Below are 20,222 nucleotides of genomic sequence, written 5' to 3' on the forward strand. Positions count from 1 at the left end.
AAATTTTTTTAATGTCATTTAACATCAGTAGTAGCTGTGTGCTGCTTCTTTAAAAGCCTATCAGTTACAGCTGGAGGGTACCCCAGATTGAATCTACTGAGTGGCCTGATAAGTAAGAATGAGAGCCCAGCACTTTAGACAACAGAGGATCTGGTTTGTGGCCAGAAGGGTCAAGTTTGTAACCGTGGAAATGAGCAAAGCCAAATGGCTCACCTAGGGATTCGATTTTCTAAGATTTTTCTAACTCAGCTGGCGGGTATAGCATGAGATCTGTGAGCCAGACATTCTTTGCAAGAGAGTGGGGACAGAAAAGAGAAGTTCTGGGACTCCACCCCGTCCCCCCCACCTCACCAGTCCAGTGGTTAAGACTCGGAGCTTCCACTGCAGGGGGCACGGGTTTGATCCCTGGTTGGGGAACTAGGATCCTGCATGCCACGCAGCATGGCCAAAATATAATAAATAAATAGAAATTTGCACCAAGAAATTTCACACAATTAAAAAAAAAAGAAAGAAAAGAGAGGCTTTGTTTTCCTTGATGATAGAGAAGATTCCATGGATGAGGGAAAAATAACTGGTTGATTTGGGAAACAGGAGAGAGCTCCATGGATCTGGGAGGTTCTGAAGAGAGATGAATCGGTAGACGGTGGGTAACAGTGGGTAACAGGCAGCCCCAGGGAAGAAGAGAAGGTTTACTGTGTCTTGAAGAAAAGCTTTTGTGTTTCTCAAAGTCTTTATCTACTTCTGACCTGTGTTTTACATATTACTTTATAATCTAAGTGTTTATTTATTTTCTTTGGCTGTGCTGTGCGACTTGTGGGATCTTAGTTCCCTGACCAGTGATTGAACCCAGGCCCTTGGCAGTGAAAGCACAGAGTCCTAACCACTGGACTGCCAGGGATTTCCCTATAGTCTAAGTGTTCAAATTTAGCCTTAACTTTATGTGGACATTCCATGTATTCACATAGCCTATTTTTAATTGCATTGCATTAGTAATTATATCGTTTATTTAACCATTTCTCTGTTATTTACTGATCATGTGAGTTGTTTCTAGTTATTTCATATTAGAAACAGTACAAACAAAACCGTATTTTTACAAAGTCTCTTTCTTTGAGTCTTCCTTCCAAAATTGGAATTACTGGGTCATTGTATGATTAGTCCTAAGTGTCTTTTTCATATTGCCAGGCTGTTCTTTGAAAATATTATATTAATTTACAGTGTCACCAACCCCAGCAAAAAGTGGGTTTTAGGAGCTTTGAATGTTTTTCTCATTTTATCAGATGAGCCATTGCCGCATAGCTGCTTTATTTTCCTAAGCCAAACATTTGTGCCAAATGTCGTTTGCTCTTTGTATGTTTTCACCCTGGGAACTCCGTTCCTATCTTGTGTTAAATAGTTTTAATTTTCTAATTAGTTGAATAGTTTTTAATCTTATTTATTGTCTTTAGCCAATAAAAATATATTGGGATAACTGATGTGTCTCATAAATCTAAGTGTATTTCCCCCGCTGTGAGTCAGGTTTGAGCTGTCGCGAGAGTGGGAGGGTGAGGGTGACCCCCACCCCGGGAGATGGATCAAAATCAGGAAAGAAATCGGCTGGGGTGCCCGGTCGCTGGGCCGTCCTACCGAGGCTGGGAGTGTGGGAGAGAGCCTGGAGCTGACGATGGAAAAATAGGAACTCACGATAAATGTATCAAGTCGTATCAAGAAATGGGCTAGAAATCAAGGCTAGGCGAGTATGGGGTGAAAGTACGCTTTTGCGCTTGGCTTAGGTTTTCCCTGCTCTCACCTTAGGGAAACAAAGTGACTGGAACATGTGTTGGGTCCCAGGTACCCCTGCTGCTGACTGCTGGGTCCCTGTTCTTTACCGGGCAGCAAGAGATCAACGAAAATTCCTTAGAGTGAATGTGCATTGAGAACAGAGGCTCAGATCAGTTCTTGCAATACTTCCTGGTATAATCTTAGAGCAGTTATGCAGATAAATGCAGTGTGTGTGTATGTGTGTGTGTGTGTGTGTGTGTGTGTGTGTGAAACATATCCTCTTACAAACTTACTTTTCCCTGCAGAATATCATTGGCTTATGTGGTCTTTTAATATGCATTTTCCAATTTCAATACAATTCACCGAAATTCTTTCTTTCTAGTCTCCAGAGAATCCAGAGGGCAAGGATGGATCCAAAGTAACTAAACAGGAGGTAAGTGTATCTTTGACATCCTGTATTTAGTTATTAACTGGAATTTTTAGTATCGTTATGACGGTCTACATCTGAATGAACACTCTTTGAAACCAGATTGTTGAGAGGACATAAACCAGAGATAAAAGTGTGGCTGTGTAGCCTCCCTTAGCCTGGATAGATTTCAGTTAGGGGCACTCATGAGGCATTTTCCACTTGCTATGTTGTTTATGTTTCTACCTGTTGGCGCTGCTGTCTGTTAAAAGGGATACTGAGAATTCCTTCTGGGCAAAGAGCGAGATAATAGGTAAATTCATCAAGGAGAACAAAGTCGGCCTTTCACAGCAAGGAAATGAAAGACTTGATTTAATAAATTCTCTGCTCCAGTGAGAGAACTATAGATTACTTTTTGGGTTCTGAATATTTGCCTAAAAGGAGTCATCTCTAAAGTCAAAAACTATGAAGGATACATAAAATGTCAAAATATTAAAGTTTTGTTTTTTTTTTTTAATCAGGAAAATTCTTAGGGTTTGGGATAGTTAGAGAATGAGTCACAGAAGCTCTGTATAAAATACAGAAATCTCCAGAAAGCTAGGAAGAGATGCTTGCATTTGACCTTCCGTGGTCATATCATGAACTTCTAAAAGGAGATGAGCTAAAAAAGCAGCAAGTGAGATGGTAACTCTGATGACAGCCATTCCCTTTTGCACAGAGCTTTACAGTGTGTGGAAAAACTTCAGCTCCTAATCCTTGAATTTATAAACTAAAAGGGGTCATGGGAGAGACAAAAACAATATCTAGTTACGGATTCTTTGATTGGGTGACTCATACTGTGTTAATAATTCAGAGGTTGTCATGAGAGCAAAACCCCTACACACCATCTGTACAAGGAAGTTCGTTCTGCCGAATGGAAAATCTTTAACGGAATCTGTAAAGAAATCATTTAAAAGCAAAACAAACAGAACTGCCGATAGCCAAGTCCCCACCATCCCATTTACCCAGTATTCAGTGTCTAACATAGAGTTTGGGAGGTAAAGTTGGTGATCCAAAGTCAAGTCACTAAACAAATGCTTAGAACCAACCGAAAAATGTTATCATACCAAAGTCCAAATGCTTGAATTTTCTTGAAAATGGCAAAATACAATTTGTAGGACAGTTGGCTAAGTGTAATACCCCCTTAATGTTTTTAGATTTGGGCACAAAATGCATTTGGGTTTTGCCTTGGGGACTGCTATTTAAGTTGATTTGACAGTCAGAAAACCTAGAAACGATTACACACAGCAGATCTTGGATCGTGAAAATAGCCTTTCCCTCCCTTCCACACTAAAAACCATCAAGCTGGTTAGAATATATGTAAAAGATTTTTGCTTATACAACTGTCTTATGCATATTCTTTTACCCCAGAATTTTTATTACTTATATTTTTACATTATTGCTTCTAATATTTTATCTGATTACATGTATTATCTTATTGCTAACAAAAGTCTTTCCTAGAAAAGACTCTTTTCCTGTCCTTTAAGCCAACACCAGATTAAAACTTGTGATTTGCCTTCAGGACACCAACATAGTTGTTTGAAAAGGGAAAAGGTCAGTTAGTTGGTGGTGCTTTGGGGTAAGAACTGTCTGACCGTATATTGATTGATTTTTTTTCCACCCGTGAATTGGCTGAATTTTCTAGTTATGTCATGAGTGTGCACAGCCTAGGCTACAGCCAATAGATATCTGTTACAAAGGGGGATCCCCTTTTGAAAATCATCTTCCACTCCATGATATTTGAAGGGCGTAGTGCAGAGTATAGTATCTGGACGATAAATGACCAAAACAATATGCTACAGTCATTACGCTGGGCAGTTTTCATAGCCCTGTCACCTCCATTGTTTGATCTGATCCTTAAAATAACCCGGGAATGAGGGCAGAGAGCCTTTCAGCATTTTCCGAGAGACATTCCAGCCAAAGCAAACAAAAAATGTAGGGAGCCCTTGAATGCACCTGGCGGCACAGATTCCACAGTGAACAAAAGGAGGAAAAGTCTCTGCCTTCATGGAGCTTCCATTGTAGTAGGGGGATAGAGACAGTAAATAAAAAGTGACTGAAAATTTGCTCTGAAGAAAAAGAAAGCAATGAGAGGGAGTAATTCATGTCAGAGAAGCGCTGTTTTGGTCAACACTTAGGAGTTATTATCCCCATTTGATGAGAGCAAACAAGGTTCGCAGAGAAATACATCATTTTCCCCAGGTGTCACAACTTGTAAATTGCAGAATCAGGAAAGACGCCTGCCTCTTCTGACTCAAAATCCCCTATCCTCAAGCCCCTTTTGGGGTCATCATAAAAATCTGGTCATGGGACTTCCCTGGCGTTCCAGTGGTTAAGATTCCGCACTCCCAATGCAGGGGGCATGGGTTCGATCCCTGGTCGGGGAACTAAGATCCCGCGTGCCGCAGGACATGGCCAAAAAAAATTTAAAAATCTGATCACCCAGTGCCTTTTCTCTGTCTTCATTCTCCAGCCAAGGCCCTGATACACATCTTGCCCCACTTCCCAGTTTTGCAAAGAAGGGAAATTCTAATTAGCTCTTCATTTGTTTTTGAAAGTTAAAAGCGACTTGACTTGTGGGCTTTGCTTGGAAGTACATGGTGAAGCTCAGAAGCATTAAGAAATCTCATAAAAATAAATATGCTTCTGAATTCCAATGAAATGGCCCATATGTTTCAAGCAGTATTCAGCAAAGTCCAGTGATTCTACTTGCATCTAGCTCTCCCAGGGAATTTTGTCATATTGAGATTAGACTTCTATGTTGCTTTTGCAACCAGGACATTAAAATGAAAGACTTCACATCTTTCATAGTAGCATTCACCGTAATTTTCTCCAGCCCGGGGAATTACCAGGTAATCAATAAATGCTTACTGAATAATACCATTGTGCCCAGCACCTGTGTACCACAGTGACAAACCCTCACATTGTCTCTGTAACTTTTAGCGATCTGTCATTCTAAAAACCTTCCTCTTTTCCCTTAGAACTGCTCTTTTGGCTACTTTTCCTGAGGATTCACAGTCAACAAATGGAGAGAAATTCTCTTTTTTTTTTTTAAATTGAAGTATAGTTGATTTACAATATTGTGTTAGTTTCAGGTGTATACAAAGTGATTCAGTTATACACATATATGTATATATCTGTATTCTTTTTTTAAATTCATTTCCATTGTAGTTTATTACAAGATATTGAATATAGTTCCCTGTGCGCTACAGTAAATCCTTGTTGTTTCTCAGGAGAAATTCTTATTATCTTTTTTTTCATAGTAGCTCTGCCCCACAGCCTGAGTCTTAAATGAATACTTTGAATTCTAGTGTTTGAAAGAGGGAAAAAGAGCAGTCTGGTCTATTATATATCTGGTATATATGGTCCACTCATTTATAGATTTGAAGGCTTGTGAAAGCTGATGAAATGTTCCAGGAAGGTGTATACACTTGGTGCATAATCAATACCGCTGACTGTGAGCGAAGGTTCGTTTCAGCCTCCTGTGTCTGCAGTGAAAAAGAAAATCTCTTAGGATGGTTACCGAAAAGGAACATTTAAGAGAAGTCTCTTTTTTTTTAGCATAGAAAGAAGAGCTGGTAAATTTTAGCAGGAAGTCATAAAATCATTTTACAGTAAAACATGTGGTTTTTAGAGACGGCTTGGTTTAGACAGCCTAGAAAGGCAAACTCTGTTTTTGCATTAATTTCCTAGGCTTTTTATTTTGAAACTCTTGTACTGGACCTGAATTATGAAAAGGTAGCGAGTCTTTTGGATCGGAACAGCTTTCAGACCCTGCAGAGCAGGGCTTGGTTGGAAGTCTCTCTGGAAATCCCGGGGCGGGGGGGGGGGGGGGGATGGGGAATGGGGACCGGGGTTGGGGGCGGCTCTGACATCCCTCTGCTCTTCTGTGTGTTTGCATCTTCGCCTGGAGAGGGAGGGAGGGGAGCGACAGCCCCGGAGTTGGGGGATTTTTCAGAGGGTTTGGCTTCGCTTCAATGAGATCTTATTCAGGACAGCTCGTTGGTGGATAGAGAGGCCCTTATAAGTAATGGTTAACCTGTTGGCCCCTTTTCAGGCTCCAGACTGGATGTTAAGTGAGGAGTGGCCTTGGCATTGCACCCTGCAAGCTCACACTTGCATGTCTGGCGCTTACCACTCCATTTACCTCCACGTTTTACTGAGGGCTCCCGCTACAGAAGTGCAAGAGAAGGGGGTTCTGTGCAGATGGGGTACAGATAGGAGACAGGGGAGGGCAGGCCAACCGGGCACACGCAGGGCGACACCAAGTGGGGAGGGATTGAGACAAGACCTGTTCAACCCCCTTTAGCAGAGAGGCCGCCGATTTTCCTCTCAGAGGGCATCTATCTATCTGAGCACTCTTCTGCCGGCTGCACTTTACTCTTGAGGCAGTGGGGGCGGTTCTTGAGGCCACACAGAAGCGTTGAGCTGAGCTCTGGTTGGTAATTGGAGGATGCTCCTTTGCTCCAACACGCTCAGAAAGCATCCTGAAGAAGCACAGGTTACCCACTTGCTGCCCGGTTTAACTGATAATGCTGCCTCTTCTTCGGGGATACCCAACACATGCAATTAACCAGCCTGGGTGGGAAAGGCACTACAGGATTCGGGTTCTGGTTCCCAGAATGGCTATTGGTTCCAATTATCCCATGATATTCCAGCAGACGCCGTGGTGATTCCCATGGAGCATCTGGTACAAGCCCCCCCCCGCACTGTGCACCCCTTACCCCTGCGGTGACGTGTCACAGCCAACACATAGCCTGCACAGTCTCCCCGACTCGGCACGTTCTGCCTGCCAGCCTGAAGTCCGGCTCAGCTTTGCACACGACCCCAAGGTTAAAGTTATTCCAGAAGGCTCTGGCCCTTCATTTCCTTCTGTAGTTTAAAGAAAGATGACTTTAGCTTCCTCTAGCTATTCTCAGCAAGAAAGTTATTCTGTGTGGAGATGGCAAGAAACATTTCTTTGACTTTGACCTTGACCAGCTGACCTAGACTGACAAGAGAATTCCATGATTCCTTGCAATCATGACCCAGGCTCCTGACCCCCTTAAAAGATTATTTGGGACATTTAAGCTATTGTAATGAGGCAAAGTCTGCCTAAGGCAGCAAATTAGGGAAAAGCTTGAGTTTATTTTTTTCAGCCAATATTCTTGCATAGCCACTGTATGTTAGGTGGTACACTATTCTACTGGAGATAGAGCAGTGAACAAAACAGAAAGTATGGAGTATTTGCTTCTGGAACACTTTTAAAGAAAGGCAGTTGTACTTTTAGAAAGTGAAATCCCTCAGGGAGCCATCTTTTACTGGTGGGAAGTAGAATATCAATTCTATATGCGTTTTTCTGAAATGCCTAGAACAGTTCTGCTGTTAGAAATTTTCTTTGCCATGTCCTTTGCTGTTAACTTGCACCATCCTTGAAGAAGAAGAGATTTCCTTGAAAAAATACCAACCTCAACCCAGTTTCTCTAAATTTGTAAACTTCTAAATGAAAAGATGAGATTATTAAAAAGATTATTTACATCTTTCAACATGTGCATTTCGTAGATAAATAAATGTGTTTATTTTGTTACAGGTAAAAGGAAGTCTTGCTTGTTAACTGCCTAAGATTTGTAGTCATTCTCTTCTCTAACGTAGCAACCAGGGAGGGGACTCCTGCTATTTCGGTTTCTGCACAATTGTATAAGTCTCTTTTAGTATTAATTTATGAGCTTTAGTTCCATTTGTAAGGAACAAGAGTCAGGCTGGACTGGTTCTTAAATAGCACCTCAGTGCCCCTGCTGCCAGTTTTATCACAAAAGTTTGGGTCGGAGCCTAGATGTGTCTTCTTTGCCTTTCCTTGTCCACCCCACCCTCTACTGCGAAAGGCCATTTCTTTGAATCGTGAGCCTACACCTCTTTCGGAACACTTCCTCTGGAATATTCCAGTGCCCAGAGCACTTGGGGGTATGTTTGACTGTGCTCACCTGGGGAGGGTCATGGGACTCATGCATTCTGTTCTTTCAACAAAGTAAGACAGTAAGAATGAATTTTTAAAACTCAACTTGGTCGTGTATAATCACCAAAAAATATGTTTTTTTTTGTTTTCATTTCCTTTGTAGCCCACCAGACGGTCTGCCAGGTTGTCAGCGGTGAGTACTTTGGACCCCGTTGTTGTTAGCTCTTATGAGTACCCGTTCCCTCGGTCCAGAGCAAAGCGGCAGAAGGAAGTTTAAGGTGGTATTTCCCTGGAGCTTTTTTTATTTCCTTTTTAGAAATAACCTGGGTCAGAATTTCTAGCAACTTTGACTGGTGTTGCCAGCAACTCACTTGATCAGATACGTTGGTGAAAAACAGTGGGCAGCCCGGTTGGCAAGCATACAAAGCCCAGGAAGCTGTTTGATATCACTGGATCCCTGAGATGAAGAATTACGTTAGCAGAGTCCTAGCCTCCCATTCTATACCTGATCTGCTAAAGGAGTCAAGAATTCCAATTCTCCCTCCATGACTCATACCTTAGTGAGGACGTTGTGAAAGTTTTCTGAATCCATAGGCTGTAGCCTCCCTTCAGAACTAGAGCATCTGAAAAAGTAACGATTTCCACTCTGCCACCTGGGGTCTCCCTCTGTGGGCCAGGCCCAGGGAAAGGACAAGGGTTACGATCATTAAAGCTGGGACCGGCTGGTGTGAGCAAGCCTTGGCCGGGAGTGTGCCTCGGCCCTCCTCACCACGCCGTGCTCCTGGCTGGCTCCAGAGCTCCTCCCTGCCGCCCTGCTCATGCACCAGTACCCCTTCTGCCAAGCCAGGGCAGCCTGGCTCTCTGGTGGAGGACTTGGGTTACTTTATGTGCACTGCCCGCTGAGACGCAGAGGGAAAGGCACTGACCTCTTGGCTGACGGCACGTATCCCGATATTAGATAGCCCTGGAGCTGCAAGCTACCGTGACCTTCAGTGAAGCATGGATTTCCTCCTCGGCCCACACCTGTGCCTGGCACGGTGTAGGGAATCCAAGCTGAAATGGATATTGCAAACTTGCTTCTGAATTTTAAAAAAATACTAGCTTCTGGCTTTTCTTCTCAATATATTTTTGCTAAACTTGTTTCACAGAGTATAAAAACTAGATAGCAGTTTCTGGCTTTTCTTCTCAATATGTTTTTGCTAAACTTGTTTCACAAATTTAAAGAAATAGGTATTGGGACCATTCACAAGTTCAGAAGTATAGTCAGGTTTGGGTTGGGTGAGCTAGTGTTTCACATGAGTCCCGACCAAGGAAGCAATGTCAGAGTTGCCAGGAAGGTTAAGACCTGGGAGGTGTGGTCGTGTGTGTACCCAGTTAATCCAGATTCTGCCAAAACCCCTCAAAGGTGGTGTGCTTGTCCGGTGGTATAATTTTCACTGTGGTTGAGAAGTTAAGTTTTAACTTTTTTGTAGATTTCACTGTAGATTATACTGAAAGCCATTGTATTCCATGGATATCGAGCCTTTCAAGGGGGTAGATCATGTAAGTCAAAAGCCAAGATTTAAAATAAGGCCTTTCCTGAGCACCAGGGACCAGCAGTATAATACCTTCCACTGACGTTGTTGCCCGTGGTGCTGAGGCAGAGCCTCCTTGGAAGCCAGTGGCATTATAGACTACAAAGCCTCATCATTTCCTGCCCCATCAAAACACGAATGCTGAGTTTGGGGGAAAGGTCTGTCTTAACAGAAAATAATATGAAAGGACATTATTTGCTGTAAATTGAGAAAACAAGGGCATGTTAATACGCTATATCAAAGCCCAAAATAAAATTTTTTTAATCCTGAAAATTCAGGAGCCGTGCAAGCTGATAGATGTGGGGAGCAAAGTACACACTTACAGTGGTCAGAAGGTGAAGGAAAATAGTCCCTACTTTTCAAGCTCCACTTTCTTTTTTTATTTGAGAGGTCGTGTCCAGTGGTCAATCTTCCAGAACTGAACCGACTACAATTTCAGTTTATGCCCTTGATGGAAAGGGCCAGGTTCTGTATGATCCTGAACATCTGGAGGTGTTGGGGAAGAACATGTGTTTTTTCTCCACGGGGTGGGGGGGGGGGGGGCAGAGAGGGACTCTGGGCAGTGTTTTCTATTTAAAAACCATTCTCCCTGGTACCAGGAAAGAAGTATAATTTTTTCCTAACTCAACGAGAGAAACATTTGCCCTAAGATAGCTGTAGAAAACCACAGGTTTACACTTCCTCAGTATCTCCATGTGCCCATCTCAGACCCCTAAGAAGCAGCCGGGCTGAAGCACTGTGTGAAGGGGCCTGGGGCCACGGGACAGAGGGGCAGTGCTCCCAGGACCGGGGAGAGCCACACACGGCAAGAGAAAAAGAGTCGCCCGGTGGGCTCTTTGGCTAATAGGGTCTGTGAAAGATCTTGAACTTCGGGAGCTAACAGTGGACATTGTATCATTGTAATTGTGTTCTTAATAACAAGCTCTAGGGACAAATGAGCCCAGGGTCTGGATGGGCAGGAGATTCTCCTGACCTTGAGCTGGCCTTGGAAGAGGAAAGTAGGGAGAAGCTCAAGCTTCAACAAGCGCTTGAAACCTGCATCAGAGACGGGAGGATTTGGAACTGGCTTTGGAACACTTCACGGGCAGCTCTCTTATTCCCGATGGGCTTTTGCCTGTGATGGTGCTAGGATTTCTAGACTGTTCGGAAGGCCGGTGTGACTGAATTCACTGAGTCATCTGGCCAAGGGCCTGAGTCGTTCCTCTTGCTGCTGTGTTGTGATAAAAGGAAGTACAGAGACACGGGACACAGAAGCTTAAATCTGTTCGCAGAGAGCTGTTCTGGCCCGGGGAATAGTGAGTTGGCTTTCAGATCTCACCTGCCGTTCACTTGAGAACCCAGGATGAAAATAGTTATGAAATGCGGAGGTCTTTTGGCTGCTACCTGATGCTGAAAATAGGACGACGTATTTTTTTTTTTTTTGAAATGAACGTCATAGTCAAAATGGACTGTCTTTGGCAGTCCTGTTCCTTTTGGGGCTGAGGGTTGTGTTTTTTCAGTATTTGTATAACTTAATTTATCTTTGCAGAAACCTGCTCCCCCAAAACCTGAACCTAAACCAAGAAAAACATCTGCTAAGGTAAGAGGTGCTCCCCCGCCCCGCTTTGGCTTTTTCAGCAGTGAATAAATTATAATCCCATATCCCAGAGTCATCCGAATCGCGATCACATTTTATGATCCAGGCTCAGTGTACGGACTGGAAAACTTCCCCCAGCTACAGACAGGCTTTCTCCCAAGGCAGAGAGCACAACTTTATGTTTCCCCGGGAGTGTGTTTTCCGTTTGGTCCGTAAAGCGAAGGAGGTCAGAGCGTGTCGGTGTGAGAAGCCTCATGTCCAGGGCGGGGTTTGGTAGCTGCCTCGTGAACACGCCGTTCAGATGGGGCTCAGAAGGGGTGAGCCCGGACCCGGGTGACACTGCTGCCAACAGCCGGAGGTGTGGGGAGGGGCTTCTGACTTCACGTAACTGATCTGAGGAGGTCAGTCGGAGGACTGATAATAATCCTGTAATAATCAATACTAGCAAATAATTAATACCGGCAAACAGTTACATGGTGCTTATCCTATGCATAGATCCTCACATCAGCCCTACTGAGGTAGGTACACGTATCCCGTTTGGCAGATGAGGAAACCGCGGCACAGGATTATTAAGAAATTTACCCCCAGATGGCTTTTCTGTACCCTGCCCTTCAGAACATCGTCCCTTGCTGTGAATTTTTTGAAACGATGTGTATGTATCATGGTGTGAGTAGGCAGTTCGGAAGCGGAACTCATTTCTGTGGCTTGGTTATTTTTGTTTTTTTACTTTTTGGCCGCGCCGCGCAGCTTGTGGGATCTTAGTTCCCCGACCAGGGATCGAACCCGTGCCCCCCCTGCAGTGGAAGCACAGAGTCTTAACCACTAGACCGCCAGGGAAGTCCCAGCTTGGTCTTAAAATCAGGAATTTTTCTTCCTCTGGGCCTTCCTTTTTAAGCGCTTTCTCAGCTTTCTTGTCACTTAAGCCCCAGGTCCCCACGCGCATTGTTTCTCTTGCTGGGTCTGCCCTGGCTTCACCACGTCCCCCTGCTGCTACTTCCCCACGGCAGAGCCACTTCTCGCTTTAGCAAGAGACGGTGCTCACCAAAGACACACACGAGGGGAAACCAAAGTCCAGTGGATTTTCTAAGCTGCCTGTTACATGTTCACGGAGCCTCGGTGTAACTCACTCGAAGCTCAGCGGAGCTGGGTTTCCACTTTCCCCTAAAAGCCACCACATTGGCCTTGCTTGTGTTTCCCCCTGTGTTCGGACGGAGGCTGGCTGAGCTTACACAACATCACACCTTGTCTGACACACTCTGTTTCCCTGTGCTTTGATCCCCTGTTAGAAAGAACTGGCAACAAAGGTTAACAAAGGTGCGAAAGGGAAGAAGGAGGAAAAGCAAGAAGCTGGAAAGGAAGGTACTGCACCGTCCGAAAATGGTGACGCTAAAGCTGAAGAGGTACTTTCCCTAAATACCTCCCGCTGATTGAATCAGTGCCTTGAAAGCAATTGCTGGATCCTTCCGCTGGCGACCGCACGTTCATAATGTCTCTCTTTATTGCCTGTAATATTATTGCAGATCCACATCTCTCGCTCAACTGTTAATGTCTCAGCCTCCAGAGGTACCCCACCCAGCACACTGTCAGTAAAGGGGCAGATTGAAACAGTGAGAGTTAAGGGTACAGTAGAAAATTCCGCATGTTTGCAGTGACTAGCATCAGATAGTAGTGTGGTGTTCTTTTTATCGTGAACCGAGGGAGCTCCCAGGTAAAGCTTCCGCGGTCGTTTGCAAAGCAGAAAGCAATAAAGGCAGCCAAGTGTTTGTGTCCTATATTCCTGCCTTGTCTGTTTTACACCCAGAGTTGAAGTCGGTTTTGCAGTAGAGCTGCTAAAAAACAGATGTTCCAAAGTGTGTGTGTTGGTTGGGGTGGACTTTTCTTTGGCTTATAGTAGTTTTAATAGTAACTCTATCTTTTTTGTCTTCCGTTCTTTTTTCACAGGCACAGAAAACTGAATCTGTAAACAAGGGAGAATGAATTGTCATGAAAATTGGGGTTGATTTTATGTACCTCTTGGGACAACTTTTAAAAGCTATTTTTACCGAGTATTTTGTAAATGCTAATTTTTTAGGACTCTGCTAGTTGGCATACAAAAATATATAAGGATGGACATTTTACCTTCTCCTAGTCATGCTTTTTGGAAATTCCCGTCATCCTTGAGTAAAATAAATACCAGTTTAATATTGGAAGCTGTCTGTAAAATTGATTCAGCATTCCATGCACTTGCTTTAAAAATTCAGTCCTGTGCATACTGTGGTGTTTTTACTGTGTGTATTTGAATTTTTCCATGCAGTTTTTCTAGAGCAATAATCAGTGGTGCTTTTGTACCTAGGTTTTATGTGATTTTAATGAAACGTGCATAGTTGTGGCCACCTGCTGACTATTTGTGGTTTAAAATAAAAGGTTTTCCTGCCTGCAAAATACCTGCCTCTTAGTACTGTCTTTGCTAAATTTAGGCAGTGTTTCACTTTATTGTTGCAGAAGATGTAAAGCATTTCTACAGTCTGTTCTGTGATGGTCTCTCTAATAAGTCAAATGGGATTGTTTCTTAATTTTCTGCGCTTTAAAAATGTTATTTTAATAAAGTCATCTATGAGTGCCAGCGTAGAAGAATTACGTGTATATCCTTTATACCAGAAGTGGCCCGCAATGGTCACCATATAATAAAACTTAATACAACACTATTTTATTGAAGTGCTTATAAATAGGATAGCGTTCTGCTAATCCAGAACAGTGAAAAGCCATAAACTTGGACTCATCCTTGAAAATGTTCCCACCTTCAAAATAATACTAAGTTACACATTCGTATTAAAATATTTTCCCATTGGTTGAGGACTTCACCAGTTTTGAAAGCACTTTACCCATGTGACCACATTTCAGCCTTGTGTCAGCATAGGAAAGGACTTGGCCTAGGTATTGTCAGAAAGAAATAGGAGAGTATGTGACTTACTTCAGGCCCACAGGAAAGAGAAAAATCGGGACTTGAATCTGGTCTTGTGAATAGTGTTCCTTACGTCTGTTTGGGCTTCTATCACACAATACTGCAGACTGGGCATCTTATAAACAGCAGAAATTTCTTGCTCACGGTTCTGGAGGCTGGGAGTCTGAGATCAGGTGTCAACAGAGTCAGGTGAGGACCCGCTTCAGGTCTCAGACTTCTCCCTGTGTCCTCACGTCGGGGAAGGGGCTGGGGATCTCTCTCTTTTATAAGAGCACTCGTGCCATTCACGAGGCTGCAGCCTCATGACTTAAGCTCTTCCCAGAGGCCTCACCTCCTGCTACCATCATCTTTGGGAGTTAGGAGGATTTGAACATACGAACTTTGGGAGGACACACACATTCAGGCCATAGCAGTGTCCTTCTGTTTCTGGAAGGACAGTGGAGCAGAAGAGCCGTTTTATAAATGTAATTTTGTCTGTCTGTTTGCATTCCTGAAGAAGCTGGGTAACTGCATGAACACCCCAGAAAAGCTGAAATCTGCAGATTCCTCTTAGATGAAGATTTGAATCTTTTAAAATGGAGAATAGTAATTGCCTGTGCTGCTCAGGGACTCTTGCGAAAAGGTGGTTGTTTCTCAGGGCCTTCCATGCATTTCTCTTGTTATCAACAAAAACAAGTTCCCTCCTCCAAGATATATTTTGGGGCTCAGAACTTAAACCTGTGTCATTGTCCCAAGTTTGTCATTAATCTACTGCAGATATCAACCATGTTATATACAGAATAATCTCATTTATAGTTTCTTTGGCTTCTGATTATGAAATGTACCTTAACTCACGAGTGTTAGATATGCCAAAAACCACTTTTGCCCCAAAGAAAAATAGCTGGTATCCTGTGAACACTTTACAAAAATATTTTCAGTGTGCAGTAAGTACACAGTTGAAGAATATTGCTGGCTAGCTTCCAATTCAGAAGTGGAATATAAACTTAATAGGTTTACTTTTTAAAAAGTTACAAAAGTGCTACAGGTGATTTTTTTTTTTTAAACATCAGACATTACAATGGTATATAAAGTGAAAGTCAGAATCCTTCTTTCCCCCATTCCTATCTCCCAGAAGTAATCACTGCCCACCATTTTCTCTATTTTACTATGTATATATGCGTGTATATGTGCATATACATGCACTTGTATGCACACATGTATATATGCACATATTTTTAAATACTATACATTCAATTTTGAATTTAATTCAACCACGAAGTTGTATTTGGATATAAAGATTATCTCTAATATTGCAATGCTGCCAACGATACTGCAGTAAACATTCTTATACACAAAGCTTTGCCTACTTACATCTTTCTACTCAAATAATTTCCTAAAAGTGGTGCGTCTGAATCAAAGGGAATGTACATTTGATGTTTTAAGTATTGCCCAAAAAAGTGATGCCCACCCACTTCCATCAACAGCATATGAATGCCAACTCTTCCTGCCTTTGTCAGCACACTTATTTTGGTCAGTCTCATAAATGAAAAATAATGCCTTACTGTTTTAATTTTCAATCGATTTTGTTACTAGTAAAATTGAGCTTTTCATAGTTTAATGTCATTTGAATTTCGTCTGTAAATTGTGATGTTTTTCTATTTTTATATTGGGGAATCAGTGTGTTTTAAATCATTATTATTTACAGTGGCCACTGATGCCATTCCTTTTCGTTCAGACACACAAAGATCAGTGGTCTGTAGGCCATTGGTATATGTCTCTTAAAGCTTATGGGTATTATCACTGCCACACTGACAAAGCAAGGGAATACTATAGAGCAGACAGCTACCAAAATAGCCCAGAAGCCCCACATTGGTTCCCGAGAACTTGAAGACCTGAAGGGTACACTGCCAAGGGTATGAATACACTGCCTGCAAATACATAGAAGGTTTGGGAATCCCATCCACTGCCACATTGCTTACCCCTTTGGTGGATGTATTCAAGTTAGAAAAATATGTGTTCTCCAAAATACCTGTCTGCTAACCTGCTATGAATCTACAGTGACTTTGAGTCAAATGGTGCGGCCCTGTAGTGAAGCAATGCACTGCTTGTCCAGTCATAAGTGGTAGTCCTAAAATTCTCCCTGAGGCTGGCCCATGGATTGTGCTGGAAGAAGAGTGGGCTTTGACGAGCTTATGGTTACCAGGGGGAAAAGGGGGGGGGCGGTGGGGACGGATAGATTGGGAGTTTGGGATTGACATGTACACACTATTTAAAATAGATAACCAGGGCTCCCTGGTGGTGCAGTGGTTAAGAATCTGCCTGCCAATGCAGGGGACACGGGTTCGAACCCAGGTCCAGGAAGATCCCACATGCCGCGGAGCAACTAAGCGCGTGCGCTACAACTACTGAGCCTGCGCTCTAGAGCCCATGAGCCACAACTACTGAGCCCACATGCCACAACTACTGAAGCCTGCACGCCTAGCGCCTGTGCTCCACAATAAGAGAAGCCACTGCAATGAGAAACCCGCTAACTACAACAAAGAGTAGCCCCTGCTCGCCACAACTAGAGAAAGCCTGCACGCAGCAACAAAGACCCAGTGCAGCCAAAAGCAAATAAAGTAAATAAATTTTTTTTAAAAAATCAACAAAAAAATAAATAATAAAATTATAACCAACAAGGACCTACTGTATAACACAGGAAGCTTGGCTCAATATTCTGTAATAACCTAAATGGGAAAAGAATTGGAGAAAGAAAGGATACTTGTATGGGTATCCATACTGAATCACTTTGCTGTATACCTGGAACACATCATTGTTAATCAACTCTACTCCAATATAAAATAAAAATTAAAACAAAGGAAAGAGTGGGCTTTGAGAAGCAAGTGATTCTGAAATTCTCACTTTTACGTTCTGTGAAAAGATAGCGTGAAATAAAGTCAAGATACATTGGCCCAACAGTAGGTGAACTGTTTCATAAAGTCTTGAACGTACATTTACATAATTAAGGAGTTTGAAACAAGGTTATGAAATGATTTTTTTTCCCTGTCCCCAAATTTTAGGAGACGTTACTCTTAGCTAGAGGTACAAGTATTGTCCCTCAGGTTGCCAAGCCCAGCAGGCACGGGGAGCTATCTCAACAGTTAGCTGTCACCTATGCTAACGTGTCTCTTCTTTGAACGCTTCTCTCCTAATCGTGAGTTCTAAACTTCCATTATTATTTTCTATTGTTTTTTTCAGAACATTGATATAAATATCTTGCAATAATTATAATGATTAAGATAATAATAATAAATAGGCACAATTTATTTAATGTCCTGTAATAAGCACTTTTCATAAATTGGGAGAAAATTTGTGAATTCCGTAATTATTTTAATCTAATGTTCCTATGCCTCGGTAAAAATAGGCCTGTTTTTCCAATGCCAAATAGAGGGTCAGGCTCTTTTAAAACTGCAAAGGGAACTTGTGATTATATATCTTTCCCTCGTGAGAGAGAAGTAAGTGAAAGCCCAGTTTTAGAATTATATTTACACGTAAACTTCATGACCTTGAATTAGGCAGTGGTTTCGTAGGTGTGACACCAAAAGCGCAAGCAACCAAATAAAAAATAGATAAATTGGACATCAAATTAAAAACTTCAAGAAAGTAAAGGGACAATCCACAGAATGGGGGAAAATACTTGCAAAATCTGATAAGGGCCTAGTATCCAGAACATATAAGGCACTCTTACAATCCAACAATAAACAATTAAAAATTTTAAATGGGCAAAGGATTTGAATAGACTTTTCTCCAGAAACATATATCAATGGTCAATATACAAATGAAAGGATGCTGAAAATTATTAGTCATTAGGGAAATGCAAATCAAACCCATAAAGAGACAACACTTTACACTCATTACAATGACTATTTTAAAAAAATGGAAAATAAGTGTTGGAGAGGACATGGAGAAATTGAAGCCTTCACTTATTGCTGGTGAGAAAATGGTGCAGCATCTTTGGAGAACAGTTTGGAAACTCCTCAAAAAGTTAAACAGAGTTACCAAATGAACGAGCAATTCTACTCCTAGGTATATACCCAAGAGAATTGAAAACATATTCACTGAAAAACTTGTGCATGAATGTTTATAGCAGTATTTTTTTATTTTCCCAAAAGTGGAAACAATCCAGATGTCCATTCACTGATGAATGGATAAACAAAATGTAGTACATCACAGTGGAATATTATTCAGACATAAAAAAGAATGAAGAACTGATACATAGGATGAACACACCTATGTATATTCATACCACAAGGATGAACCTTGAGAACATGCTAAGTAAAAGAAGGCAGTCACAAAAACCACTTATTATATGATTACATGCATAGATAATGTCCAAAATTGGCAAATCCATAATGGCAGAAAGTAGATTCATGGTGGCCAGTAGGTAGGGGAGGGGAGAATGGGAAGTGACTGATACTGGGAACTGAGTTTCTTCTGGGGGGATAATGAAAAGGTTCTGGAATTAGTGGTGATGGTTGTACATCCTTGTAACTATACTAAAAACTAGCTGACTTGTACACTTTTAAAAATGACATTTACAAAGCTACTGAAAGCACACAACTTAGAATCAGGAGGCCTGGGTTTAAATCTCAGCGCCATTTCTCACTAATTGTGTGAACCCAGTAAGGTCATTTAACTTCTGCCTCTGTTTCTCATCATTAAAATAGAGATAATATCTGTTTGACAAAGCTGTTAGGGTTGAATGAGATAGTCACTGTGGAATCACGTAGTGCCGTGCCTAAAATGCAGTAGGTTTTCCGTAAGTGCCAAATGAATTGAAATTGGATGAATACAAATAGGCCTTGTAGGCCTTGCGTATAGATCATGTATGTCTGTCATAGGCAGTCAGTCTTGGGTCAGTGAATCTCCTTTGTGCAAAAGAAAGATTGTGCTTCATGTCAAAGGCAATATAATATAATGGTTAAGCTTGTAAAGTGAAACCATGCTGCCTAGGTTCAAATCCTTTCTTTGTTTCTTACTGACTATATGACCATGGACAGATTACTTAGCCTATACGCTGCATATCTTAGAGTTCCCATCTATAAATGAGAATAAAAATAGTACTTACTTTATAGGGTGTTAAAAGTGTTAAATGGTGCAAAATAAGTGTTCAGGAAGTCTTATGAGTCAAACCATGGAGCAGGTGAGATGTTAGCCCCTAGAGGGCAGTGAGAATTGTCTCATTCACCTTTGTGATATATAGTAGAGACACAATAAATATTTGTTGAACTGAATGTGGTCTTCAGTAAACAGGGAAGAACCAAGCTCAGGGTTATACCATTGTTCTATTTGTCTCCAAATTAAGCTAATTGGACAGTGTAACCCAAACAAATAAATCACAATTCACGCTCGTATTCCTTGGGATTAATGCAAAAATTAAACCACCTTTATTTCATGTAGTTTGTATTTAAAGCTAAAGCCTTTTAAAACACCAATACCATAACTTTAAGAACATCTTTCTGTTGGTTGTGGTACTATTCTTAGGACAATACTAGTTCGACCTGTGTACTCAAGTATTTACTTTTAATTTAGACCCAACTTGACTTTTCTAGAAAAATTGCACCTTGTTCTTTCTTTCTAGATCGCAAATTACTTAACAATTGAACAGGGAATATTCATTTAGAGATAAATACACCTGGACCTAGGTTGATGGGTCTCACTGAGTTCCTTGAAGCCAAGTCATCACCTCTGAAGATGGGAAGAACCCCTGAGATCATCTTGTTCCCCTCTGAGGGGGTTTAGATTCCCCTTTACAACAGGACAAACAAAGAGTTTCTCAGACTTATTGAATTCCTCCGGTCATGAAGTTATCACCCAAACAGCCCTGAGAGTTACAAAGTACTTTCTTATTTTTGATCTGAGAACTGTATCCTTGTAGCTGCCAACTATTGATGCCAGGTCTCCTGGGATTGGGCACATATAGAACTAACTGATTCTTCGTCTAGTGATGCTTCAAACGTCCGAAGACACCTGTCACA

The 20,222-nt window shown here is 41.9% G+C and overlaps 1 protein-coding gene across 7 annotated transcripts in view; it reads left to right on the plus strand.

The window, feature by feature from the left end:
- HMGN3 (high mobility group nucleosomal binding domain 3) overlaps positions 1 to 13,706 on the plus strand; it is a 31,349-nt gene extending 17,643 nt beyond the window's left edge. The window contains exons 2-7 of one of the 7 annotated variants that reach the window (XM_007167970.3): positions 2,141 to 2,191; positions 8,299 to 8,328; positions 11,238 to 11,288; positions 12,572 to 12,685; positions 12,806 to 12,905; positions 13,227 to 13,706. In XM_007167970.3, coding sequence (XP_007168032.2) covers positions 2,141 to 2,191; positions 8,299 to 8,328; positions 11,238 to 11,288; positions 12,572 to 12,685; positions 12,806 to 12,905; positions 13,227 to 13,240 — 360 coding nt within the window. In that variant the 3' untranslated portion in view covers positions 13,241 to 13,706. The other 6 variants (XM_057528233.1, XM_007167969.3, XM_007167971.3 and 3 more) reach the window with 6 other exon arrangements.
- Positions 13,707 to 20,222: the final 6,516 nt, after the last annotated feature.

This window comes from Balaenoptera acutorostrata, chromosome 14, assembly GCF_949987535.1.
Source record: "Balaenoptera acutorostrata chromosome 14, mBalAcu1.1, whole genome shotgun sequence".
In the NCBI taxonomy this organism is placed as follows: Eukaryota; Metazoa; Chordata; class Mammalia; order Artiodactyla; family Balaenopteridae; genus Balaenoptera; species Balaenoptera acutorostrata.